We start from the raw sequence: 26,815 nt of genomic DNA on the forward strand, positions 1-26,815 counted from the left end.
CCTACACAGTTGCGTCGGGCATGTCGCTCTGATCAGGCCCTTGGTCATGTGAGTGATCTTGCGCCGTCGGGGTTACGACCCTCGGGCGTTACGACCTCGGGCAGGATCACTCGCAGACCTCGGGCCTAATCAGAGCGTCTTTCCCTCGCAACTGTGTAGGATTGTGTATTTCCCCCTGCTCTCCGTGTTGTTCGCCGTCGTGCACAGATGTGCATGGCCAACACCCGCTGTGCGCAAGGACGAATTCTAGCAGTGGCTCACTGCCATTGACCGTGGACACAAACCAAGCGTAACGCTAGCGGCGGACAGAAATGGGAGTCCCAACTGGGGGAAGTAGCCCACTGTCACCACCGCTCCTCTCCCGATTCGTCAGCAAAGGTATATTTGGCTTCGACATACTCCTCCTAACGGGTGCTAGCGGTCAGTCTCCGGTGAGCGTGATTTAACAGCCTCTGTCATGTGGTGTAACAGCCTCTATCACGTGCATGATGACAGATGTAACAGCGTCTGTCACAAGTGTCAAGCCTCCTGTACTGGCAAAAATACGATGATGATCAGCGGTCAGTGGCTGGAGGGAACTCTGCGGTTACTGTCGTCGTGGGTCGTGCATGCCATGCTGTATGACTGTTCTGTCGAGCTGAGGGCGCTCAGTATTCAATTATATCATAATTATTAATATTCTTGTTTAGCCTACTGCTTCGATCACTTCACAGAGGATGTACTTTCACTGGCTATATGAAAGTGACAACAACGCTTGGATGACGAACAGTACACTGGAGTGTTATTCTTGGACATGAGCAAGGGTTTCGACCGGGTAGGCCTCGACCAAATATGCTAAAAAGAGAGCATTATTATGCTCGTCGCAAATCAGGGAAAACGGCAAAAATATGCCAAAGGCTTAGCAAGATATGCAAAAAGATATGCCAAAATATGCCAAAATACGCTCGACATAAGCAGAAAGTGTAGATCATTTCAGAAAAATCACAACCTTGGAATATTCATTGGCTTCACGGCTATCATGCTTATGGGGCAAATCAAAACACATGCAGAATATTATGGCTGGTGTGTGTCCCCAGCACCCGTAGCGATAGTACTCACCCATGGAGAAATGTAGCAAACGCCTCAACCATTCCAAGTTCATCCATAAAAGGCATTTCTGAACGCATTTTGTCCATAACATGAATGTATTGTCCTCATTTTCTTCAGAATATTTGAATCATATGCTGGAGGGGGGGGGGGGGGTACAATTGCTACTATATAACTTGAGGTGCTAAACCAAAGAAAGGATTGATCTGTTGACAAGGAGAAATACAGTACCCAGAGCAAGAGATATACAAATTCGCGCACATTGACAACGCCTCCTTCAATGAGGTAAAAACATCATAAAACTTGCAGTAATGCATGGAACAATTGGTTTAGCACCTAGCCAAACAAGTCACAGAGTTCAGAATATATACATTGTGGGGGGTGTCATGCACTGGCATCCTGCAATCGTGGTTAGAAGCTGCGGAACACCCCTAAAATAGGAGAAAAAAGGCACTCCATATCTCAGCATTTCACCGCATGATCACAGCATGATGATGTATTAGTGACCACCTGCCACATAGGGGGCGTCTTCTATCTCTTCTGCTGCATCCTGTCCACCCTTCCTCAACCTCCTGCGCTTTTTCCTGGACAGCTTGATGTGCCCAACTGCTTTCTGGCTGCACCTGACCTTCTCTTGGCATCCAACAGCACACTGGTGGAGGCGGTGTATTTGCCTACGGGTAGACCCATCTTGCAGAATAGCATTTCAATGCTTGCAGCACCATCGTTGAACCAGCTTGCTGCAATGTAGACTGCAGTTTCTACAGTCAGAGCGGAACAGAAGCTTGTCTTGGGGCAGAGCTGCCACACAATTCCGTTGAAGCATTCGTTCTGGTTTTGTGTGGCGCCACGCATACAACGCTCGAGTAGTGGGCGTGCGGACAGGTCCATGAAGATCGGCTTGATTACAGAGAAGATTGCTTCAGGTATAACGTTGTGGTGCTCGTAAGGCGGTCCACCAGCTTGCTGTTGCTGCCACTTGCACCAGCTCTCCAGTTCCGGTGGGCAGTGCAGATGTTGGGGCTTCTCATCAGTTGACACTCGGTGCATCACGGAAGCCCATATGGCTTTGGCCATGGACTGTAGGTCGCCCTTGTTGCTGCGCACTGCCATACCATAGTAGGCTTGTAGTTTGTCTATAAGTTGGTCTGTGAGATGACCACGACCACTGATCCTGCCACCATCAGCCAACTTCTTCCCAGAGAGGTCCTTCTTCAGCTTCCGGAACCGATGTCCAACGCGTTTTTGAACATGGCCCACGCATTCTTCCTTCGTGATCTCCACGTCTTCGCCGTATGGATATGAGTCATGCACTGCCTTGAAACTCTTTGTATCTCCGTCCCCTATAAAGACACTGTACCGAAGCTTCCTCGTTTCTCTGGATCTCCTCCATATCTTCAGGGCAGCTTCACATTCCATTGCGGGTGCTGAGCTCTGGGTGTTGGCACGGCATTCATGGTTGTCCAGCTTGTCCTGCAGTTCAGCATTTGTCAACTCTTTCTTTGCATGCTGGTTCTTGAAGTGGGCGCACTGGTGGCAGAATCGGGATAGAACTTCAACGTCAAGGACTTTGCCTGTGCCCCATGCCATGGCCACAAAAACACCATACAGCGATGCATAGCCTCGGCGCATCCAGGTTCCGTCATACGTAACGGCAGTGTCGGCAATAACGACATCTCCAGGTGCATTGTCCAAGACTTGTGTCGCTGCCGCACTCATGCTATGCTCAGCAACAACCTTGGCCGATTTGTGTAGAGCCTTGGCATGTCCTTGGTATGCGGAGAAGGTCATGGGCACAGGCATATTCAAAGCAGCTCCCAACTTCAGCATTGCTCCGTGCCCGCGACCGATCCAGCGCATGCCAAACACAGCTCGTCAGTTTACATCCCAAACACGCTTATGTTTGTCTGACATATACTGCGATGTGTGAGCTTCACAGGTTTGACAGGTCAGCTCCAGGCAGGATGCAAACCCTTGCCTCTTCGGCTCACTCAGAGTGACTGGTCCATGACAAATTTTGCAACACACAGAAGCCAACAAAAGAGTTTGAAGGCACACCAAGTCGACGAGCCTGAATCCATAGGGTAGTTCTGCATCATTCTCATCGTCCGAGTCTGAACTGGATCCTGAACTCGAATCGCTTGTGCTCAGGTCATCCTCGGAAGAAATCTCAGCATCATCAGAACTAGAAGGCAAATAATCGTTGAAATTTGGCAGAGAATCGTCAAGATTTTCTGCCAAACATGCTGCAGCTACATCTTCCGATTCGGCTCTCAGCGGTTGATTTCCATGAAATTTTCTCTTTCTGGGTCTGCCTGGTCGGCCTTGAGCTCGCTTCTTCCCCCATCGCAATAGAAAAACAACGCCTGCAAGCTTGTACAATTGTCACAGCGTACAGAACGAAACAACAAAGACGTTTCCATCAAATAATTTATTTGAATCAAATTTGAATTTGCGCATGCGCAATCACTCTGACGGCTGTCATGGTAACCAAACCCATGCGCAGAGGTAGCCAAATCTCTCCGCGCACTGCTCCTGAGATTTCCACAAAATTTGAACTATACCAAGGAAGGTTTTATCATAACACGATTGATTGCGTTCTAAAACGAAAAGAACCAATTGCAAAATCCAAATTGTGAAATTTGCAGATCTATCTCGATCTTTGAAATGCTCTATCTCTGAAGTCCTTTGAGCGAATCCCCTCAAATCTTCAGGAGTCGTGCTTCAGCACAAGAGCTATCGTTTGAGATAGTTTTCGACGCTTCGTGAGAGATTTTCATTTTTGACCTTCTGAAGGCATAGTACAGAACCGACTATCCGAGAGCTTCGATGCGGTTAATTATAATATCACATCTCAAGGAACTGAGCCTCCTACTGAACCCCGACAAAACGCAAATATCCATCGCACACCGGAAGACAACCCAGTTCCTTCACTGTCCTCTGTGTTAAGGCGGGCAGACTGGTCGTAAAATCCCTGAAAGTCGAATTTGTAAATTCATGTCGAGTGCTGCATCAGTTGAAAGAACATGAATAGATGCAAAATCTCTGAAAATTTTGTCTCGATCTGAGCCGTTCAAGAGTTATGGCCAAAAATGTGCCCTTGCAAGGAAATATTTTTTTGTTGCGCGCTGTCCTTTTTTGGCAGCACTGTATTTGAATTTGAGCAAACCGTGCGCAACTTGTCGTACCATAGAAGCACGCGAAAGTGCGCAGAATTTTGCTCCAAGTCCAAAAAATCACGTTTTTTAGCCACGTGTTGGGCTGCACCAGCTACTGGTAACGGGAGCAAGCGGGAGCAAGCGGGGGTCTGTCCGCAAGCATAGCCATCGACGGGAAGCAGCTCGAGCAGGTTTACGACTTTAAATATCTGGGTAGCACGATTACTGATGATCAGCGTTCAATCAAAGAAGTGAGGAGTTGGATCGCAGCAGCCTCGGCTGCTGTTGCACGACTACTAACAATCTGGAGGGATAGAAACATCAGTATCGGCTTGAAATTACGTCTACTCAATGCTATTGTTTTATCCATATTCCTTTATGCTTGCCAGTCTTGGATCTTAACTGCTGAAATTGTGAGAAAGATCGAGGCTTTCGAAATGAGAAGCTATCGACGTCTTCTCAGGATTCCGTTCGCTGATTACCGGACGAATGTGTCTGTTAGAGAGGAACAAAATAGTATTCACAAACAAGTCCCACTTATTGTTTCTGTTCGTAGAAGGAAATTGCAATTTTTTGGTCATATTGTTCGTTCTGGCTGTTTGTCATTGACTGTTCTTCAGGGCTGTGTTGCTGAAGGCCGTGGCCGAGGCAGGCCTAGAATGTCATGGCTTGATAATGTTATTTCATGGACTGCACTTGACGTTCAGTCCTTGCTAGCTGCCACACGCGCTAGATTTTTATGGCGCTCGCTTGTTCATACTTGCTCTGTGACGCCCCGACGGCCTTAGGGCTATGGGCTTATGATGATGATGATTGGGCTGCACGGCGGAGGGCTTCGCCCGCCGCCGTGCAGCAGGACTTTTGCCGGCACCCTCGTGACGTTGTGGATATGTGGCTTGATTATTGTAGTTGACGTTGATTTAGTGACTTTGGCAAGTTTGAGTCGTGTCAAAAAGTCAGGTAGGAGTCAGTACTAGGCAGTAGTGGAACGTAAGTGGTAGGCTTTACCGATTTTGGAGGGTGTCCTGGATTTGGTGTGCAGTGCTGTGGAAATGGCTTCCTGTGGAGGTCCCAGCACTGGATGTTGTATCAAAGGTACGACCTCGTAGCACACCCTAAACCTTAAAAAAAATTCAAAAATTGACTTGGGTCTGTGGGAGTCTGTGAGAGAACGCCCTCTGGTGGGGTTGTGACAGAGTCCAGGGCCACGTTGAGGGGCCCTATCCCAACACCCATGGCTGCCTCTGGACTTTTTTTGGTTTGGATCCCGCGCACGGACAGAATGGGCAAGAAAATGTGCAAAAATTGTAAATGCATTTTTTGGGCTCCTGGTTGGCTCGCACACCGTGGAACTATCCGGCCTGAAAAGCAAAGAGCACCTCGCCTTCAACGAGCTGGTCGGGAAATTTGTTGCTGACGTCAACCGTAGGCTGGCCGCATTCCGCAGAACACTACATCACATCACTACCCAGGCACAACGTTCCCTTAACCTAAGCATTATCCAATCCACCATGGAGTACGCTAGCAACTGCTACGTTCACACGATATCAGCAACCCTACACAACACACTCATTCGATGCTTCAAGCGTAGCCTCAGGATGACATTTGGCTACTCACCATGCCACCCGAAAGCCACATTTGTCACCGCCACAAAATCAATGCTGTCGCCAGCCGTTATAACCTAAAACTAGTTTGCCTTGTCTATAAATGTTTGTATGGCCGCCGTAGCCCTCTACTCTTCGAACTGTTTGTACTTACATCATAATTATAGCAACCATACGAATACCTTGACAAGGGGACAGTCCACCCTCGCTTTAGCCCTGCCTAATACTTCGTCACGATATGGTTTCTACACTTTGCCATACCTGGCTGCTGACAGGTGGAATTCGTTTCCAGCAGCATGCCTCCTGGTAGCCTTGCACTCTGTGGTGTTTTCTGTCGTTCACAGTCAGATGTGAACGGGCAGCACACGCTGTGATCTCCTTGCCAGGGAGTCGTAAAATACCTGTAATTTACCACTTCCCCGCTTCTTACGTATATCGTGTCCGCTTGCACAAAGCTGTTTTGGCATTGACTTTCCAAAATGTTAAACCCACAAAACAGAGCCTGCAACAAGTGCACAAGAACATTAGGTTGTTCTAATACGGTGAAACCTGTGTGAGACGACGGCTAAAGGGACTTTCAAAATGTGGTCGCCATCTCATTAATTTCTGTTTCCTTACATCACACCATGATACATGCTTATCTATATTTTTAAAGCTCTACTTATTTTTGTATTTGGTGCTTGATCCTGCTGCTGATTCCGAGACCCATGGTCGGGGGAGGTAGGCCCAATTCACCAGCACACTGCTCCGGCTTCCGCTGTATTGTCATGTCTTCTCTCTAGTTCTGTCTTACCATTCCGTTCTCTGCTGGACTGTGTATATCAGAATAAAAATTAATTAACAATAAAAATGTTGTCTCTGTCACCCTGATGTTTCCTTATTAAGGGTCATTTGACTGGAAGTAGCAGCCCTTGGTCATGGTATCAGTGGTCGTCCAGGACAGATGATCGCAGTATCCGAGTTGTCGTCTTAGACAAGCTTCACTGTTGGTTGTGTTAACACAATTCAACGGCAGGCACTTGTGGCTAGAATGGGGTGATAAGGCGTTGCTAAATGATTCCTTGATAGCACCATGCGATTCATCAGCTGAACATTACTCAGGACAGATATGTGGTAGGCCGTTAAACAGATCCATTTCCTCATCATGACTCGCAGGTGACCGGGTTGGTGGAGAAAATGAGTTATTGTCGAAATTCCCTAGACGCGAGTACAGAGGTCTAGGCCAGAACTCTCTCGAATGTACTAGTTCTGTACTATTGGCATCCACAACAAGACGTGCCGAGATTGACCTGTCCTTTTTGAACATTTTGCATTCCTATCGATGCCTGGTTGTAGACTATCGTTCTCATACCACCAGTTGGATGATCCTTGCCAACCACATCAGCACATTGCCCCTACTCCCCTTTGTCTTGTTGTCCACTGTCACTTCAGTTGTTCTATTTCCCTGATTATTAGTTGCGGCTGCGTTTGCAAATAAAAAAAAACAAAAACAAAAAACAGGGCCCCAGGAGGAGAGCATTTTTGGAGGTGACGGCCTCTTTTACGGGCAAGACAAGTCATGTAGATGAGAAAATATAGATATACCGTGAATATTCATATTCCAGTTCATAAACATTTCAACACTCCAAAAGGTTCCACTTGAAACTGGCGAAATGCGCAGACATGAGTGATGGGTACTAGCCTGGGAAAACGGGAGGCAGGCATGTTTGAAATTGTGGTATTGGGTTATATCATAAAAGTCGGATGACAGGGTGATTCATGAAATCAACCTTTGCGTGGTCAGAGTCGTATCGGATTTGCGAGTTGCTTCGTCAACAAGATTATTGCCAATCATTTCCATGGCGTTTACCAATTCCATTTTGGTAAATTCGTTTCTAGAGTGCAAAGCTGATGTTGATGAGAGGAGGAATGTTCCCAACTCATGATGTATAACTTGAAGATTGGGGCGAGTGGCCTCCGGCAAATCTTTCCAGATGTTGTTGTACTCAGTGACAGCATTGAAGTAATCGTTCGTCTGCGATGTCCGAAGCTTTCCTGTGATCAGCAGCCTGATAACAGAATAATCTCCCGAAAGTTGAGCAATGGCGTCAATAAAAATCCTGGTCCATAGCATACCGGCAGCTGGTGCAGCAGACCCGAGTTCATACACAGGTTTCCAATGGAGGTCGTACAGGGCATGCTGATGGGCCCACGTGAACGTTTGAACTGGACGGCCAGGTAAGTTGCTCATATCCTGTTGAAACCGTGAGAACATGGTTGGGTCTCTGGCTATAATGCAGTGAAAGCAGTGTGCAAGCTCTATAAGTCTCCGTGAGCGGTACGCCAGTGGCAAGTAAGGGACCAGCTTTGGAACATCCTGCTCCAGCTTATTCAAAAGATCTTGCTGGTACTCTTCATGGGAGTCGAAACGTTCGTGTAGGGTTTTCGTCACTTTGTTTAGTGTTCCACCAAATACAGGCGTCAATTGGGCGCTAACATCTTCTATGGTCAGCTTCTGATCTTGGACAAGTAACCTCTGTGTGGCAAGACGCGGCGTGTCCAGGAGAGTCCGAGCTAAGCTCAATTGTTGGGCAGGCAATCGAGATCTCCGCTGGAGGATATTCCTTTGGGACGCATATGTTAGAAGATCTTGTTCGGATAAATCACTGGTAGCAAGCCTGTAGTTGTCCCAAATCAGGTTTGAATCCATGCTAACTACGCAAATGGAGATGTACATATTTTTCGCAGCACTGATGTAGGACGTGTTCAAAGAAGGACTTAGCTGATAGCGTTGCTGCATGCATGGACAAACGAACAAGACAACGGAAAATCACTTTGAAAGGTATACGATTACCTTGTGCGTTTTGCAGACCTGCATCAGAACAGTAGAGTTACTTTCCCTTCTCTAGTCATAAGATATAATTATTCAATATTTTAAATGTAGTTCGCATACACTTGTAAGGGAAGTACCTTCAAGAAATATGCTTTTGCCTGTTACAAGAGAAAGGAGACGCAAGAGAAGAACTTAGAATTGGCGAGCACAGACGAGTTCATTTTGAAGTCGTTGGGGCAATGAGGAATGTGTATCGGCTATATAGTGACGGGGTGAAAGGATAAACCGACCAAAGTGGTATGAAAAGCAAAACATATATTGGTCATCAGGTGCTTAAGAATAGTTTCGAATGGGGAGCCAAGCTGATAAACCGTCCATATCTATATGTCGAAACAATCGTCGGGTGAAAACTTCTTCTTTACATGGTTAGAATCTTTACTACCATTGTATTCGACCTGCAGAGTAATGGAATGAAAGGCCTGGTGGAAAAAATTAAATGGCTTGTGTGCTTCGTGTGCTGAGATGAAATATGAATTTTTTCTTCCAGTGAATCCCAGGAGAATAGCCTTTTCTATCTAAGTAACTAGTTGTTCTTTTGGACAACATTTGAAAACGTTTTATAATAGATCCGTGGAAAACTAACACGGACCTTTCATAAAACAATTCCAAATTTCATCTCAAACTTAGCTGGGACACCCAAAAGTTGTCAAATTGTTGTCAAAATTACCCCTAAAAGGTTGTACCGCCCCAGTCACCTTAAATCAGTGCTATTGAAGCAAATATTTAGTGCTAATTCTCATCATGAGATTACTGTTTTTATGGGCCAGAGATTTTGCTCCAACGAGTGAGGACCTTATCATGTAAATGCATACACTCATGTGGTATCGCTGTAGTCCATCGAATTAATTGTACTAGTATATACACAAAGTGATAAAATCGGTACGCCTTAGAAGATACTGATTCAAATAAATGAAACCAAGCTTTTCCAAACACACAAACGCATGAACTCTGTACATTACTACTCACCTGACAGAGACGTCTAAATATGCACTCCTTCAGCAACAGATCTCGGATGTGCCTGTTGACAGCACAGAGCTGAAAGATGTCGCGAATTGACAGCAAAGGTAACAGAACTTCAATCCACACATCCTCTAGAACACAATCCAGTTCGTTCTCAACTGGTTCCGTCGCCATGTTCTCTTTCAGATAAAAAATGTCTTGGAGGAAGAAAACTGAACTCAGCTACAGATCTGCAGAGTAAACTGGCTGTTTGTACGTTTTGAGAGCTCTGACTTATACCTTACTTCAAGTAGTAGTAGCGGTAGGCACCTACTCGATGTTGGAGTTGTAGCTGTGGGACGTGTAAATTCTACGCCGGGTACTTTGATGTATGTACAATTCATAGTGTTGTCGACATGGGTCCCTGTTCAGTTCCACATGTACGTCATCCCGTTGTTACACTGAGAAGGCCTACTTGTCCGAAACAGTATGCAGCATACAGCAATGTGCCGGTACTGTACACGTCCGCGTGCATTATGATTGTGATGTAATACACATACTTGTACTGATAAACGTGTGGCAGGTGTGTGGACTACTACGTGTGTAAGTGGAGGGAGCAGGGAGTGGTGCTTTCTTTCAGGTTTGCTGAGCGGAAGGTGTGACGTGCTCCTCATGTGCTCCGGATGGCAGTCGTGAGTCAGTCAAGTGTCAAGTTCGGCAAGAAGCATGTGCTCCTCGTTGGAGCAACAAACTTCTTGAATGTTTTACAACGTTTCTACAAAATTGCCCTCATCAGGTATGCAATGGTGTGCAGGTCTGCAAAGGAGCAGTTATATACATTGTACATGTACATGCAATTTGTGATGCTATAAAGTATGATATGCTACATCGCATCCACCGTGACGTGCCAAAATCATAAAGATAATTATGGTGTTAATCTGTGGTCCCAATTTCCTTATCTCCACAGCTTCCCTTAACTTCCTGCTTGCCCTGTCACCTTCCCTGGCTAATACTGACACATCCGCGAAAACAGTATCCCCCAGCGCCAGTCTCTTCTGAGCATGCTTGGTGCGCATGTGCTCACCCCAGGGCTTGTCGCGGGTACGGCGGCGCGCTTCTCCATTATGCTCAGTGTACGATACTGGTTTTTGTAGCCCATCAAACCCTTTATTTGCGTGACTTGGTCTAGATCGTTTGGCATCCATGTTTTGCAAGAAATTACTGTATCTGACGTGGCGCTGTTTGGAAGGCCGCTGTAGTGTCACATTAAGTCAAATGTTCGAGCGTTTAAATAATGGTCTTGCAACGCGCAGCCTTGTACCACGCACAGGTACACAGCAGAGTGTGGCACGCGTTTTTCAAGCTCGTAGCTTTTCTTGGTTTGGACATCCCAGTCGGCATCAGGCCGGACAGGAGATAGCTAGGTAGGTAGTAGTAGTAGTAGTAGTATAAATAGTGTAGGATAGTAGGTTAGGTAAGGCCAGGCGGGAACCCCGCCGCCATGGGCGAGCTCTCTGCTGAGGCCGTGACGAAGCTGCTTTGCACCCTCCCGGGGATTGAGCAGGGTATCATTGCAGTGGTGCAAACGCTGGCGACCCTAGCGACCGAGTCTGCTGACCAAGAAGCGCGTATGAAACGCAAAATTGGCGAGCTGGCAGCGGAAGTGAAGGACTTGAAACAGGAATTAGTTTCTCTGAAAAACTCCGCCATTGCCATGATGAAGGCAAAGACGGCGAACAACAGCTCGCCTGCACCTACAGTTCAAGCTGACGTACAGCGTACACACAGTAGTACCAGTAGTACTCGTGCCAGCAAACGTAGCGCCAAGCAAGCTGCAGCTGGACGGGTATGTATGTATGTATGTATATTTTTATTTGAATTCGCAAGTACACACGGGCTACAAGCCCAATTACATGGAAGCGAATGCCATAATGAGGCCAATTAAGAAAAAAAAGGTGGAGGAAGGAGGAGGACGGTAGCAAAGCAACAGGGAGGATAATTCAGGACCAAAATCAACAATTGCACAAATGTGAGAGCACCTGAGACTGAGGGTACCTGTGGAGCGATAAAATGCCAAGCAAACAGAAGAAAGGAAATCACAAGCCAATACGGTACAGTCAGATGCGTACAGACTCAGTAGTACTGATGTCATGCCCAGTAGTAAATCAAGGTGTGACAACATTGAGAGTTCATGTGAGCCCCCCAAGGATAAAGCAAACCCGGTATGTACTACAAACCACAGTCCAAAGGTCGCAGACACACAGACAAATACTGTGGGTTCGCAGCACGTTCCACCACTACCTGTGGATGATGACTCATGGCAACTAGTCTCTTCTATCTCCCCTGGTCTTAGCGTCAGGCGTGGGGTCATTTGGATTGGAAACCTGCGCCCAGCTATTAGCATTGAGCAACTGGAATCCTTTATCCAACAGCGTGCCCTGACAGCCAATCAGCAGCTCACGATATTTAGTAGCAAACTGATCAGCAAGGCTGATGAGTGATGGCAAGGTCGGTGCTCGTGTGACGATCAGCCGAGCCTCAGTTGAAGCCCTCACACAGCCAAACTTCTGGCCCAGGCCTGTTTATGCACGCCCATGGGTCTTTCGTGATGACCAGAGAAACGCAGCAGACAAGCAACAACAGGAGCAACAGCAGAAGACACAGGAAAATCAGCACCAGGAATCTACTCAAGTACACTTGAACAGAGAAACACAGCAGACCAGCAACAGCAGCAGAAGAAACGGCAGGAGGAGCACCAGAAGACACAGGAAAGTCAGCATCAGGAATCGACACCTGAAGAGCACCAGCATTTGCAGACAGAACAGCAGAACCTGCATACTGCATCTAGTGACAGCCAATGCCCTGCATCCAGTGACAGCCAATGCCCTGCGTCTAATGACAGCCAATGCCCTGCGTCCAGTGACAGCCAATGCCCTGCGTCTAATGACAGCCAAAGCCCTGCATCTAGTGATGTCCAGCAGGACAGTGGCCAGCACCAGCCCAAGCTTCAAGATACGTCAACTACGTCTGCTCCAGCCAAAGCCACGCCACCTCGCCCTGGAAAGCGTCATGCAGAAGATTCCCCTGGATCCATGTCGGGAATACCATGCAAAATGCAACCTTCATCTAGCTCTCAATGAGTAAGCTAAATCCAGTTGCGCGGGAGTTCTACCCTCAGGCTGCTACCGTATCTATTAACAGACTGCCACAATCTCATTCAACACATACCACCATTGGATTCCTTAACATCTGCAGCCTGCGCTACAAGATAGACAAGCTGTCCGCTCTGATTAGGGAAAGGACATGGGATGTTGTTGGGATTGCGGAGACATGGCTGGACGCGTCTATAGCTGATGAAGAACTGAACATTGAAGGATACAGTTTGGTGAGAAATGACCGAAAGGGGAGAAAAGGAGGTGGCGTTTGTATTTTTTACCGGTCCTACTTGCCCATCAAACCACGGCCGGATCTCAACCAAGGGGACACGGAGGTAGTGTTGGTTGAGCTAAATGTAAAGGCAGGCAATCACTTAATTGGCTGCATATACCGACCACCAGATGCGCCAGTCTCCTACTGGTCCACCCTTGAGGCATCGCTGCATCAAGCTGCTATGGTTACCTCAGCCGTCACATTGATGGGTGACTTCAATGTCAATATCTCGCATTCCCAGCCACAGCATGCCCAGCCACTTCTGGATCTCTGTGGTGCATATGGCCTCACTAATATCGTCCACTCCGTTACGCGAGTCTCACCTCGGTGTCCAGCTGGCACTACTATTTACCTGATACTGACTACAGAGGATAAGGATTTGCATGATTGCCGAGTCCTGCCGCTTACACTCAGTGACCACTTTGGAGTTGAAGCAACCTTCAATGCAAGACATGCCCGGCCAGACATCCCCAAGCAGCGTGTGCGTCGCCGTTTAGATAACATTGACTTGGTTGCCTTCCGACTTGACCTAGCTGCTGCTGAACTTCCTGTGTACCCACCAGACTCTGATGTGCAAGCCATGTGGGACCACTGGCATCAACGATTCCTTTCTGTCCTCGACAGGCATGCGCCATTGCAGCAATGCAAGATTAAGACAGGCAAGCTCCATCCTCCATGGTCTGACAGAGAGCTATACAAGATAAACCAGCTGAAGCGTCGCCTGCATCGAAAGTGGCTTGCTGACAAAGCCAACTCTGAAGCTCACGCAGCATATAGACGTGCCCGCTCGGTTGCTGCGAATACAAACAGGTGCAAACGCAACCAGTACTTCCAAAGTCAGTGCCAAGATAATTGCCAGAACCCACGCAAATTATGGTCAGTCCTAAATACTGTGACTGGACGCAAGAGACAATCAATGCAGCCGACATGCGACATCGAACATGTTGCGTCCACGTTTGGCAAGGTAGTCTCTGATGATGCTCGACCTTCAGTGCTCTCTATGCCTCAGGGTCCACAGCCTCGGTCTGCCCTGACCTCATTCCAACATGTGCGTGTCTGCGATGCTGAACAGCTTTTGAAGCGCATCGACCCGCGCAAAGCAACTGGGAGCGACGGCATCCCAGGCTTACTTCTAAAGTACTGTGCCGACCTGCTAGCACCATCAGTTGCAGCACTTTTCAATGCGTCCCTGACCTCTGGCACTGTACCCGCTGGCTTTAAGCGTGCGTATGTGACCCCATTGCACAAGGCTGGCGATCCATCCGTCGCCAACAATTTCCGTCCTGTGTCCCTGCTCCCAATTCTCTCGAAGCTGCTAGAGAAGGTGGTGCAGAAGGCACTTGTCACCTTTCTGGATATAGCTGGTTCTCTGCTCAGCACACAGTTTGCATTCCGGACAGGACATTCCACGGAGGATGCCCTTGTGTTGATGGTCAACAGGATCCTCGCCTCAAGAGACCGCCGCATGTTCACGGGTGTGGTCCTCCTGGATATGTCGAAGGCGTTCGACAAGGTTCGCCACCAGCAACTAGTCGAAGATCTCTTCTGTGTGGGCGTCACTGGAACAGCGCTCCAGTGGCTCATGTCATACTTGTCTGATCGCTGCCAGATTGTCCAGCTGGGATCCCAGCTTAGCACAGTGGCAGCCTGCTCCTGTGGAGTACCACAGGGGTCGGTATTAGGTCCACTGCTTTTCAGCCTTTACACCCGGGACATACCATCTGTTGCCCATCAAGCTGAGTCCATACAGTTCGCAGATGACATCGCACTGACCTGCAGTCGCCCAACACAACAGGAACTGACCGCCACTCTCTCCAGAGCAGTGGCATGCATTGCTGACTGGCTGAAGCAGCGAGGTTTGATCCTTAATGCATCAAAAAGTCAGGCATTGGTAGTACCGGCTGGGAAGCTAGAAGCGCAAACTGAACTGGACGTATGGTGTCATGCGACTAAGCTGCCATCTGTCTCTTCTGCTCGCTACCTCGGAGTTCACATTGACAGCGCCATGTCTTGGAACACCCAGATGGATAGGTGCGTTGCCCGCCTCAACAAGAAAGTCGGTGTGCTGTGGCGGATGCGCCGCTGCCTTAGCATGCAAAGCCGCATCCAGTACTTCAAGTCTGTGATCATGCCTGATTTCTCATATGGCTCCAATGCCTTCTCGGCATCGCTGGCGGGTAAGCACCTGGACCGTCTCCAAGTTCTGCAGAATCGTGCGGCTCGAGCTGTGTACGGATGCTCGCCGCGCACCTCTGCCAGAAACCTGCTAGTCCAACTCGGCGCCTACCGTGTCCGGGAGATCTTCATCCAGAAGCTCATCTTCCTGGTTTGGCGCTGCCGCTACTCCCGTGCTAGCCCCACACTGCAAGTGCTGTTGCTACCAACCAGTGGCGCTCCTACTCGGCTGCAATTATCTATGGGTCTAAGACCACCGCCAACCCGCACTGAGCTGGGTAAGGGTTGTCTTGCGTTCCAAGGAGCTAGGCTCTGGAATGCGTTGCCCAGCGAGGTGCGGGCCATACCGCACCCGGCCCAATTTCGCACTGCTGCTGTTCCACACAGCATGAACCCTTGAAGTCAGACGGATCACTATCGCCATATTTTCATTATATGCCTGCCTGCTGGCCTGCCTGCCCGTCTCTCTCCCTGTTCTCCGACAACTTGCTTGTTAATTCGTGCGGTTGTTTTCAGACGTAAAGCCCTGTTGTAGAGGTCTCAGCCCTCATTTGTTAGTCTCTCTGTCTCTCTCTCTCTCTGTCTCTCTCTGGCTCTCGGATCTCTCTCTCGATCTCTCTCTCTCTCTCTCTCTCTCTCTCTCTCTCTCTCGCTCTCTCTGTTTTTGGTGGACAAAAATATCTCTGGCGTTGATTGCTTTCTTAATTCGACTTCTGCCGCGCCTTTGTTCTCGTACTCCCCTTTATGTACAAGTGTTGTGCAGACCCTCCTTTAATATAGTCTGTCTCATTTTGTCCTGAGATGTTTTGATGCATAGTAATTATGACGCTCATCATTCGCTCCCTTGTCACTGGACAGTTCTGTCCGTTTGGTTTTAGCGAAAACAAATGAAGAAAACAACAACAAACAACAACGCACTCTTAAGAGGGCAGCCTACCCATAAATTTCATATGGCATTCAATTGACCGTACCTTTGGTGTTTCTCAATGGATTTTAGTGAAATTTTGACCACACACTCCTGCCACTATGCTTGCCCTCAGGACATGATTTACAAGTTCTTGCGCCTCACTGACAGGCTTTCCAGGCCGGAAAAACTCAAATTTCCGGCATAGTGCCACGGTGTGCGAGCCACCCAGGAGCCAAACAAATGCATTTACAATTTTTTCACATTTTCGTGCTCATTCTGTTCGTGCGCGGGACTCAAACCTAGAACAAGTCCAGAAGCAGCCATGGGTGATGGGGTAGGGCCCCTCAACGAGGCCCTGGAATCTGTCACAACGGAACGAGTGGGCGTTCTCTCACACACCCCCACAGACCCAAGTCAATGTTTTATTTTTTTAGGTTTAGCACGTGCTACGAGGTCGTACCTTTGATACAACATCCAGTGCTGGGACCTCCACAGCAAGACATTTCCACAGCGCTGCACACCAAATCCAGGATACTCTCAGAAACCGGCAAAGACTACCACTCACGTTTCACTACTGCCTAGTACTGAATCCTACCTGACTTCTTGACACGACTCAAACTTGCCAAAGTCACTAAATCAACGTCAACTACGATAATCAAGCCACATATCTGCAACGTCACGAGGGTGCTGGCAAAAGTCCTGCTGCACGGCCCAATACGTGGCTCAAAAACCTGATTTTTTGGACTTGGAGCGAAATTCTGCACACTTTCACGTGTTTCCATGATACGACAAGTTGCGCACGGTCTGCTCACATTCAAATACGGTGCTGCCAACAAATGACAGCGTGCAACAAAAAAAAATCTTTCCTTGCAAGGGCACATTTTCGGCCATAACTCTTGAACGGCCGGTCAGATCGGGACACAATTTTCAGAGAATTTGCAGCTATTCATGCTCTTTCAACTGACGTAGCACTCAATATGAATTTACAAATTCGATTTTTCAGCGAATATTTGGGTAGTCTGCCACCTTCAGGGGGCAGCCTACCCATAAATTTCATATGGCATTCAATTGACCGTAACTTTGGTGTTTCTCTATGGATTTGAGTGAAATTTTGACCACACACCCCGGCCACTATGCTGGCCCTCAGGACATGATTTACAAGTTCTTGCGCCTCACTGACGGGCTTTCCAGGCCGGAAAAACTCAAATTTCCGGCATAGTGCCACGGTGTGCGAGCCACCCAGGAGCCAAACAAATGCATTTACAATTTTTTCACATTTTCGTGCTCATTCTGGTCGTGCGCGGGACTCAAACCTAGAACAAGTCCAGAAGCAGCCATGGGTGATGGGGTAGGGCCCCTCAACGAGGCCCTGGAATCTGTCACAACGGAACGAGTGGGCGTTCTCTCACACACTCCCACGGACCCAAGTCAATTTTTGAATTTTTTTAGGTTTAGCACGTGCTACGAGGTCGTACCTTTGATACAACATCCAGTGCTGGGACCTCCACACCAAGCCATTTCCACAGCGCTGCACACCAAATCCAGGATACCCTCAGAAACCGGCAAAGACTACCACTCACGTTTCACTACTGCCTAGTACTGAATCCTACCTGACTTCTTGACACGACTCAAACTTGCCAAAGTCACTAAATCAACGTCAACTACAATAATCAAGCCACATGTCTGCAACGTCACGAGGGTGCTGGCAAAAGTCCTGCTGCACGGCGGCGGGCTTAGCCCGCCGCCGTGCGTTCGCCCGCCGCCGTGCGTTCGCCCGCCGCCATGCGTTCGCCCGCCGCCGTGCGTTCGCCCGCCGCCGTGCAGCCCAATACGTGGCTCAAAAACCTGATTTTTTGGACTTGGAGCGAAATTCTGCACACTTTCACGTGTTTCCATGATACGACAAGTTGCGCACGGTCTGCTCACATTCAAATACAGTGCTGCCAACAAATGACAGCGTGCAACAAAAAAATCTTTCCTTGCAAGGGCACATTTTCGGCCATAACTCTTGAACGGCCGGTCAGATCGGGACACAATTTTCAGAGAGTTTGCAGCTATTCATGCTAACTCTTTCAACTGACGTAGCACTCAATATGCGGATGTGGAGTCCCTCAGGGTAGTGTACTACTGGGTCCTTTGCTGTTTTCACTATAATTATACCATGGACGTCCATAGCGTCACCAGCCCAGCACACTCCAAGCTGTTTGCGGATGACATCCTTCTCGACACCGCAAACGGATCCGTAGCAACCCTAAATCAAGTCTTATCAGTTGCTGTGTCAAACTTGGCTGACTACCTACACGGGAAAGGCCTGGTTTTAAACCCTGACAAGACGCAGGTCTTAGCCATTGGAGGGTTCACGCCGTAGTACCCTGGAAGTCAACGTTAACTGCAACGGGACGCCTCTCACCCAGACCACCACTGCTCGTTTATTGGCCTACAGTTCGATTCCTGTCTTCGGTGGGACGCGCAGGTCTCCAGCATAGTACGTAAAACTTCCCAGAAGCTAACCACCCTGAGAACCATCCGCCCATCGCTATCTGAACGCCAGGCACTCCTCTTCTATTCTGCCCTTATACTTCCTGCCATGCTTTTAATTTATGGATCAAACGCGTTCTTCTCAGCACTTAAGGCTCAGCAGCGGCACCAGCTCACTGTCCTCGACAAGCGATGTGTCGCCTTGCACTGACCCCAGTAATTGAACGTGCCAAATGCAAATTCCGTTTCCTTATGCACTGTGTCCACACCAGCAGCATCAGCCCTCTTCTGAAAGATAGAGAAGCCCTCCAACCTCCCAGTAACACCCGTGTCAATGACAATCATTGCAAATACGTTGTTCCGCTAACTCGGCGAACATTTGGCGACAGCCGACCATTGGTTTCTGCCGTGAAGCTTTGGAACACCCTGCCACAGGAACTCACGTCCACTCGTCGTCCAACCTCGTTTAAAGGATTGCTGAAAGAGTTTTTCTACGGTTAATATGGCCAAATAGCACCTCCCACTGGCATAGGTCATCATCTTGCTATTTCTCTCTGATTGTTACTTCGTTCGAACTTGACTTGTAATTACCGGTACAAATACCTCCTATTGACTGTTGTGCTCTGACAGCTCGCCGTCCAACCTTGTTACCTCCATGCAGACCGGCATTAACTCCACCATAGCATGGATGGAAGCTTGGAAGCTGAGGCCCAACATCGCGAAGACCGAAGCAATGTTCATCAGCCCATCGCCGCCTACTCAGCCGTTGCACTTTCCAGGAGCCAATGCTAACGTTAAAATTGTTCATGAACACAAACACCTTGGTGTTATATTCGACAGCCATATGTTCTGGTCCCCACAGGTCCAGTCAGTATGCAAGCGAGCTAGCTCCTCCCTTGGCATGTTGCAACCTCACTGCCACCATTTAAATGACCATTGCCGAAAATTGTTCTTTACGTCGTATATTCTACCTATATTTGATTACTGTGACACAGCGTGGTGCGGTCTGTCTCAGGCCCTTGTTCAAACTCTGGAAATACACCAGCGTCTGCTTCTAAAAATCCTGTTTCGCAAAAATCAAACATTCTCCTCCCAACGTCTCTACAGTTTAGCTTCAGTATCTCCCCTCTTAGAGCGACACCAGCAACATCTTTGCATCCTTGTACACATGATCTTATTAGACCTGGCTCCAAAACACTTTGCTAAGTATAACTGGTTTGTGTCCACCAGATCAACACGTCATTCCTTTTCATTACCCCGTGCCAATACCTCCCTGTTTCTGAAATCTCCTATCTTCTCTGCGTACACTCTCTGGTCTTCCCTGCCAACTAGCCTTAAAGCATGCACAGACATTAAGGAGTTCAAGCTTCAGCTTCTTCGTCCTAAATAATCTCACCATTTTCGTCATGCCTCCCCTTGCAGTACTCTCTTTGTTTCTCTCCTTATTATTCAGTTCGCCGTGGTTGGCTACCACCCGACTTCTCATATATATTGGCAGTCTTCTGACGAGCCAGGAGATGTTGAATTAATAATAATAATAATAATAATAATAATAATAATAATAATAATAATAATAATAATAATAATAATAATAATAATATTTTCTCATTTTCATAAGTGCAGCTTTATCGAGCCACACTTTTTATTCTATCGCCATCATAATATTGGGCATCAATGCCCGTTCGGTTTGCGATGTAAAATAAAACTTCAAACAAACAAACAATGTATACATGTAACGCGTTTTATTCCTCGGTGGAGAATTCAGATGACTGAGTTCTAAGACATTGTTCTCTAGAATAATGAGTACTTTTCACTGGCAATAGACTATGGATTTCGGCAATATACAGTCTGTACTGGTGAGATCAACTAAGGTGTGCAAATTTCCTCCAACAGCCGAAGTTTCAAGCAAGGCGTCAAACAAGCGTCATATTTGTGGCAAACAGATGAAGCGCTGGTCAAGGTACGGTTATGCATACACGTCGGTTTGACCTCTTTTTTTACAGAAAACCAAACCTCTGCAAATAGTAAGGGTAAGACTAGACATGAACGAAAGCATACAAGGCGACGTGAGACAGTCACGGATCTGGAACCTGATTTTAACTTCATATTTTCTATTCATTTTCTATTTTAACAACCTTTGAGGAGTTAATATCTTTAATAGAGCTGTAAATAAAATGAAGGCTGCATACATCTCGCAACTATATGTAAGTTTCCTGTTCAATATGTATGTGTGTCCTAGTAGTAGTGTAACAAGAATATTATAATCCAGAACCGATGTTCTCGCTCCACATACACCGACATAAGGACATGGACCCAGACAACAGAGGCAGGAGCACACAGAGTGAGGGCAGTAGGCCGTAGCCAGATGTGAACCGGAATGCAGAAGAAACTAGGAGCAACAACAGGGGGACAGACCCCAGGAGGAAAAGTGATTGCATTCACCTAACATAAATAAGTCAGGACAAGCACCACTTGGGACCGTCAGATTAATTTCTCTGGACCGAGCCAGCCGGGAAAAAACCCTCGCGCCGACGAACGCACAAATGAGGGAAAAGACCGGGTGTATAACCCCAAGTGGTAATATGGCAGCAGAAAACTGGCACAATATATCTACAGCCAAGAAAGAAAGGGAAGACGGGCAGACATGAAACGTGGGAGGGTGGGGACACTGGTGAGACACAAAAAACTGACTGAAGAAGTCAGGCAAAAAGAACAGCAACAAAAAGAGAAAAAACCAGATTCCATAGTCGCAAGAAAAATAATTTTGTTGCGCGAGAAATCATTTCTAACGTCACTCGCTCCGCTCGGCCGGCGAGAAATATATCTTCTGTCCCGATCATCAGTGGAGTTTACGGAATTAAAGGTAGCGAATGAAAGTAACTGGAGTTAAATCATCAAGCAGGGGTATGGACACACATCAGGAATGCTAAAATAAATGGGATACAACAAAGTAGGAAGGCTAGCAAGCGAGTTGACAATCTCACATAACAAAGTGTAGAAGAACATAATCATCACGGTTATCCCGGGTTGGCGTTGCTGGGGTAGCCTTCCGCTTGCCCATAGCGACAGGAACCTCATCAGGGTCGCTGTTCGAAGACGAGTCCCGGGTGGCCGCATCCAGTTTTTGCTGAAGCAGAGAATAAAATATGTCGGTGACCAAAGGAAAACATTACCAGCATGGTCAGTGATACCCAGGGACACTCGAGAGCACGAGGCTACACCGTGTGAACCACAGGTGATTATTATACACGCTGCGAAATATTTCAACATCAACGATGTACATGTTGTATTGGGCCAGACATTGCAGTTCACAATTCACACATTCCATGCAAATTGAGTGTCTTCGAAAAGCAATACATCCTCGAACATCAGTATGCCCCCTCAGGCTCTTACTGTCTTTGGCGACGCACTAGAGGCCAGTACATGTATGACACAGGTTCGTCTTAAGATCGGTATATACAAGCTAGAAGATGCGTTTCTCGACGTGCTCTGACTTCGATCTACGTAGAATGTATCTACGTATCTGCGCAGGGTTTCCCAGTGCGTTCCTGGAGAGGGGTAGTGATGTCGTGTATCTTATTTCGAAGGCTGCATGAATCAATGAAGCCTATCTTTACAGTTCCAGCAGTTTATCGTGTGGCAGACTCTGATGCGATGCTAGGATTTATGTGGATGTTCGATAAAAGGGAGTAATTAGAGGGCTGTGAGCTAGGATGAAATGGGATTTCATTAGGGTTTCCACGGGTGTCCTGTTGGTATAGTTGGCAACTTGTATGATACATAATGGTGAGTTATGAGATTGCAAACACAACTTTTAAGCCATTAATTAATAATTATTACCTTGATTGCACTAGCGCTTCCTCTGGGGGTAGCTGCAATGCGTTCGAAATGCCTCTCCCTCTGGGTGGCTGATGCTTCGGTAGCCCATGTTACCTGTGGATTGGGTGATGTGTTGCACTGACGGGGATGTCTTGGGCTTGAATGTATGTTTTCCAGTAGCCGAGGTGAAGCCCTCGTCGTCTGGGGAGGTGTGAGCTGCTTTTCTACGTAGACGAGCAGGGAAACCAGGAGTCCCTTGGGCGTTTGCTGATGGCTTGGGCTTGAATGTATGTTTTCCAGTAGCAAAGGTGAAGCCCTCGTCGTCTGGGGAGGTGTGAGCTGCTTTGCCACGTAGACGAGCAGGGAAACCAGGAGTTCCTTGGGCGTTAGCTGATGACTGGGCCTTCAGTGGAGCTGTATGCGGAGTCTCCTGCTGAACGTCATGTGTGGTGGAAGTCGTGGAATCCTTGCCGCCAGACGTGTCCATGTCGACCTGCTGCACTGCTCCGTCGTAACTGTTACGATCTCTAGGCTTGGCATTCACACGCGGACGAGTGCCTCTTGTTCTTGCACCAATCTGTTGCCGGGATTCTTGATCAGCACTGTCTATAGGAGCTGGAATTCTACCATTGCCTCGATAGCACTGCTGGACTATTCTGATTGCAGTGTTCAGAGACACTCTGTGGCCCACTGAAATATAGACGGGTGTTGATCCACCTTTGTTGACGCTGGCTACTCCAATGATGCCGGTCTTGCCCTTTCCAATGACTGGAGCCGTGCCTCTGTTTTGGCAAAGGTGTTTTATATTGTCCTGCGGATGCCAAAAGGGTCAAAAAGACGCAAGTGTTAAACTTTCAACAGGGACGGATGATTATCACTGGGACCACATCCTAAGCTAAGTACGTTTCACTTGCGATCTCTCCATCTCCCAAAATTTCGCTCAGTTGCACGACAGGAATAATAATGAATTACAGCCAATATTGTGCGAAATGGCATCACGGCAAAGATAAAGAAGTAGAGGCGAGTATTCCTAACGAATGTTCCAGGGCAAGAACATAGAAAAGTCTTCACTTACTTCTCGAAATTGTCGCTCACTTCGGGCTTGAACCGCTGGAATAAGAAGTGTTTTGGCTACACCAATGGTGGGCACGTCAGCCACAACTCCTAGATGGCTGGCTGAGCCACAGCCTCTGTGGTGCAAAATTCCATTGCCATCCACCAAAAGCACCTGTGGCTTCCACTGGGGGTGTTCCTTCTTAAGTGTCTCCAGCAACGTGACATAATGCTCGACTTCTCGATACGCCAAGAAGCCGGATTTGTATGGTACGGTTATTTTGACGGGAATCTTAAATGTATGCATGTGTTGCATGGTACGGTAGTTATATAGCGATAGCGCAGCCACGGCCGTCTGGTTGTCGTTGCTGCTGTACGAAATATCAAGTCCACCAATGATGTTAATTGACGAACTCAGGGTTGCTCCTGGGCAACCGAATCGATCCTCTTCGATGATACTACATCGGATATTTCGCTGAATCCTGTGTGAACCAGACATATACAAGAAACGAAATGGAAGAAATAACGAAGAAAAAACAGCATATGTATCACTGGTTGGATGGGTTGCAACATTAGAGTGGGTGTATATGGGTGTGCTTCTTGAATGTATGTATTTATGTGTGTATGTAGCGAGGCTTGGCAGCAGGATCAAGATCAAGATCAAAATGTATGTATGTATGGATGTATGTATGTATGTATGTATGTATGTATGTATGTATACATAGGTACCTCCATAAGAGCACAATCCACTGGCACAGATTACTTCTGTCTTTGGCGCTCATGAAACAAAGGCAACATTCGGTTGAGGCTGTGTTGTTTTGCGCCGATGTGAATTCCTACCACCAGTGTTTCTTCTTTCCAGTTTGGAACTGCGCAGATTGCCTAGGTTTCAATAGAGATTTTTTGTGTGCTTCTCGTAAATTTTGAATATACTTGCATGTTAAAATACTAGTAGGCCAAAGTCTGCGCAGCCTTGGCCGTAAAGATTTCTTGCGTCCGTTTTAGTTGTCTATTTTCGGACCTATGTCAGCATCCTGGTTGAGCAGTGGAGAGGAGGATTCTCTTTCTCTAGGATTCTTTGGCCGACCTCGTTACGGCCTGGTTAAAAGGGTGACGCTGAGCAAAAGTTCCATTCTAAACTAAGTTACTTTTACCGTTATGCAGATTATTATAATCTAGGTGATATCCTGCGATTGCTGGCTATGTGCATACTTGCCTATTTGATTTCGGATGTAAAATTACACCATATTTATCAACGATAAGTACAGCTGCAGTGGTGTCTTCAAATTCATTCTCCCGAGTCAAGCTCCGTGTGAAGACATCCAAGAAGAAGATTGCCTGATGAGTCCAGCGGGGACGAAACGTACGTCGCAATCGAGCTATGTCGTTGCTGTGTCATCTGCTATGTGCCATGCACTACTTGATGTACCAGCCTGCTATGCCGGATACCGCCAACCATGCATCGACCAGGCGCCAGGCGCGAACTGATTGTGGTGGTGGTGAGAAGGAGAGCTCTGTGCCCGAACTTTGCAGCCTAGAGAGCGTGTGTGGGCAGGCGTGTGTTTACCGCCATATTGCCAGGTGTGTCTTTACCATCATATTTATCAACCATAAGTACAGCTGCAGTGGTGTCTTCAAATTCATTCTCCCGAGTCAAGCTACGTGTGAAGACATCCAAGAAGAAGATTGCCTAATGAGTCCAGCGGGGACGAAACGTACGTCGCAATCGAGCTATGTCGTTGCTGTGTCATCTGCTATGTGCCATGCACTACTTGATGTACAAGCCTGCTATGCCGGATACCGCCAACCATGCATCGACCAGGCGCCTGGCGCGAACTGATGGTGGTGGTGGTGAGAAGGAGAGCTCTGTGCCAGAACTTTGCAGCCTAGAGAGCGTGTGTGGGCAGGCGTGTGTTTACCGCCATATTGCCAGGTGTGTCTTTACCACCATATTTATCAACGATAAGTACAGCTGCAGTGGTGTCTTCAAATTCATTCTCCCGAGTCAAGCTCCGTGTGAAGACATCCAAGAAGAAGATTGCCTGATGAGTCCAGCGGGGACGAAACGTACGTCGCAATCGAGCCATGTCGTTGCTGTGTCATCTGCTATGTGCCATGCACTACTTGATGTACCAGCCTGCTATGACGGATACCGCTAACCATGCATCGACCAGGCGCCAGGCGCGAACTGATGGTGGTGGTGGTGAGAAGGAGAGCTCTGTGCCAGAACTTTGCAGCCTAGAGAGCGTGTGTGGGCAGGCGTGTGTTTACCGCCATATTGCCAGGTGTGTCTTTACCACCATATTTATCAACCATAAGTACAGCTGCAGTGGTGTCTTCAAATTCATTCTCCCGAGTCAAGCTCCGTGTGAAGACATCCAAGAAGAAGATTACCTGATGAGTCCAGCGGGGACGAAACGTACGTCGCAATCGAGCTATGTCGTTGCTGTGTCATCTGCTATGTGCCATGCACTACTTGATGTACAAGCCTGCTATGCCGGATACCGCCAACCATGCATCGACCAGGCGCCAGGCGCGAACTGATGGTGGTGATGGTGAGAAGGAGAGCTCTGTGCCAGAACTTTGCAGCCTAGAGAGCGTGTGTGGGCAGGCGTGTGTTTACCGCCATATTGCCAGGTGTGTCTTTACCACCATATTTTATCAACCATAAGTACAGCTGCAGTGGTGTCTTCAAATTCATTCTCCCGAGTCAAGCTCCGTGTGAAGACATCCAAGAAGAAGATTGCCTGATGAGTCCAGCGGGGACGAAACGTACGTCGCAATCGAGCTATGTCGTTGCTGTGTCATCTGCTATGTGCCATGCACTACTTGATGTACCAGCCTCCTATGCCGGATACCGCCAACCATGCATCGACCAGGCGCCAGGCGCGAACTGATGGTGGTGGTGGTGAGAAGGAGAGCTCTGTGCCAGAACTTTGCAGCCTAGAGAGCGTGTGTGGGCAGGCGTGTGTTTACCGCCATATTGCCAGGTGTGTCTTTACCACCATATTTATCAACCATATGCAAAATTACTTGTAAAATACATCGGATGAATAGTAAATGGATAGGAAATAGGAAATTCAAATCAAGTAAGATCATTGCCAATCTAACTTCACCTTGCAAGCTGCCTTTCATACAAAGCCTGACTCCTATAACTACATGACTGTAGCAGAGATTTGTGTTTCTGTAGAACAAGTGATCATACTTATGCATAAACGTACCTTGACCACTGCTCCATCTGTTTGCCAGAAACACAAGGCTTCTTTGCCGCCATGTTTGAAACTTCCGCAAGTTC

General features: G+C 47.7%; 2 protein-coding genes across 2 annotated transcripts; one reads left to right on the forward strand and one right to left on the reverse strand.

Moving 5' to 3' along the window:
- Positions 1–7,402: 7,402 nt before the first annotated feature.
- On the reverse strand, positions 7,403–9,854 carry LOC135813012 (uncharacterized). The gene is made up of 2 exons (XM_065326230.1): positions 9,687–9,854; positions 7,403–8,621 (listed from the first exon to the last, which is right to left on the reverse strand). The coding sequence occupies exons 1-2, from the start codon at positions 9,852–9,854 to the stop codon at positions 7,605–7,607; spliced, it is 1,185 nt and encodes a 394-aa protein (XP_065182302.1). The 3' UTR covers positions 7,403–7,604.
- Positions 9,855–11,160: 1,306 nt separating this feature from the next.
- LOC135813014 (ras-interacting protein RIP3-like) lies at positions 11,161–12,799 on the forward strand. Its single transcript, XM_065326231.1, has 2 exons — positions 11,161–11,437; positions 12,276–12,799. Exons 1-2 carry the CDS (start codon positions 11,161–11,163, stop codon positions 12,797–12,799), a joined length of 801 nt encoding a protein of 266 aa, XP_065182303.1.
- Positions 12,800–26,815: the final 14,016 nt, after the last annotated feature.

Source organism: Sycon ciliatum, chromosome 3 (assembly GCF_964019385.1).
Source record: "Sycon ciliatum chromosome 3, ocSycCili1.1, whole genome shotgun sequence".
Classification (NCBI taxonomy): domain Eukaryota; kingdom Metazoa; phylum Porifera; class Calcarea; order Leucosolenida; family Sycettidae; genus Sycon; species Sycon ciliatum.

Excerpts from the sequence above, each read along its gene's own strand:
- LOC135813012 (XM_065326230.1), bottom strand. The coding sequence starts at position 9,854 with ATGGCGACGGAACCAGTTGAGAACGAACTGGATTGTGTTCTAGAGGAT. Across the intron at positions 8,622-9,686 it reads TATTTAGACGTCTCTGTCAG|CAACGCTATCAGCTAAGTCC; the intron begins GTGAGTAGTAAT and ends CCATGCATGCAG.
- LOC135813014 (XM_065326231.1), top strand. The coding sequence starts at position 11,161 with ATGGGCGAGCTCTCTGCTGAGGCCGTGACGAAGCTGCTTTGCACCCTC. Across the intron at positions 11,438-12,275 it reads AGTTCAAGCTGACGTACAGC|AGAAACGCAGCAGACAAGCA; the intron begins GTACACACAGTA and ends CGTGATGACCAG.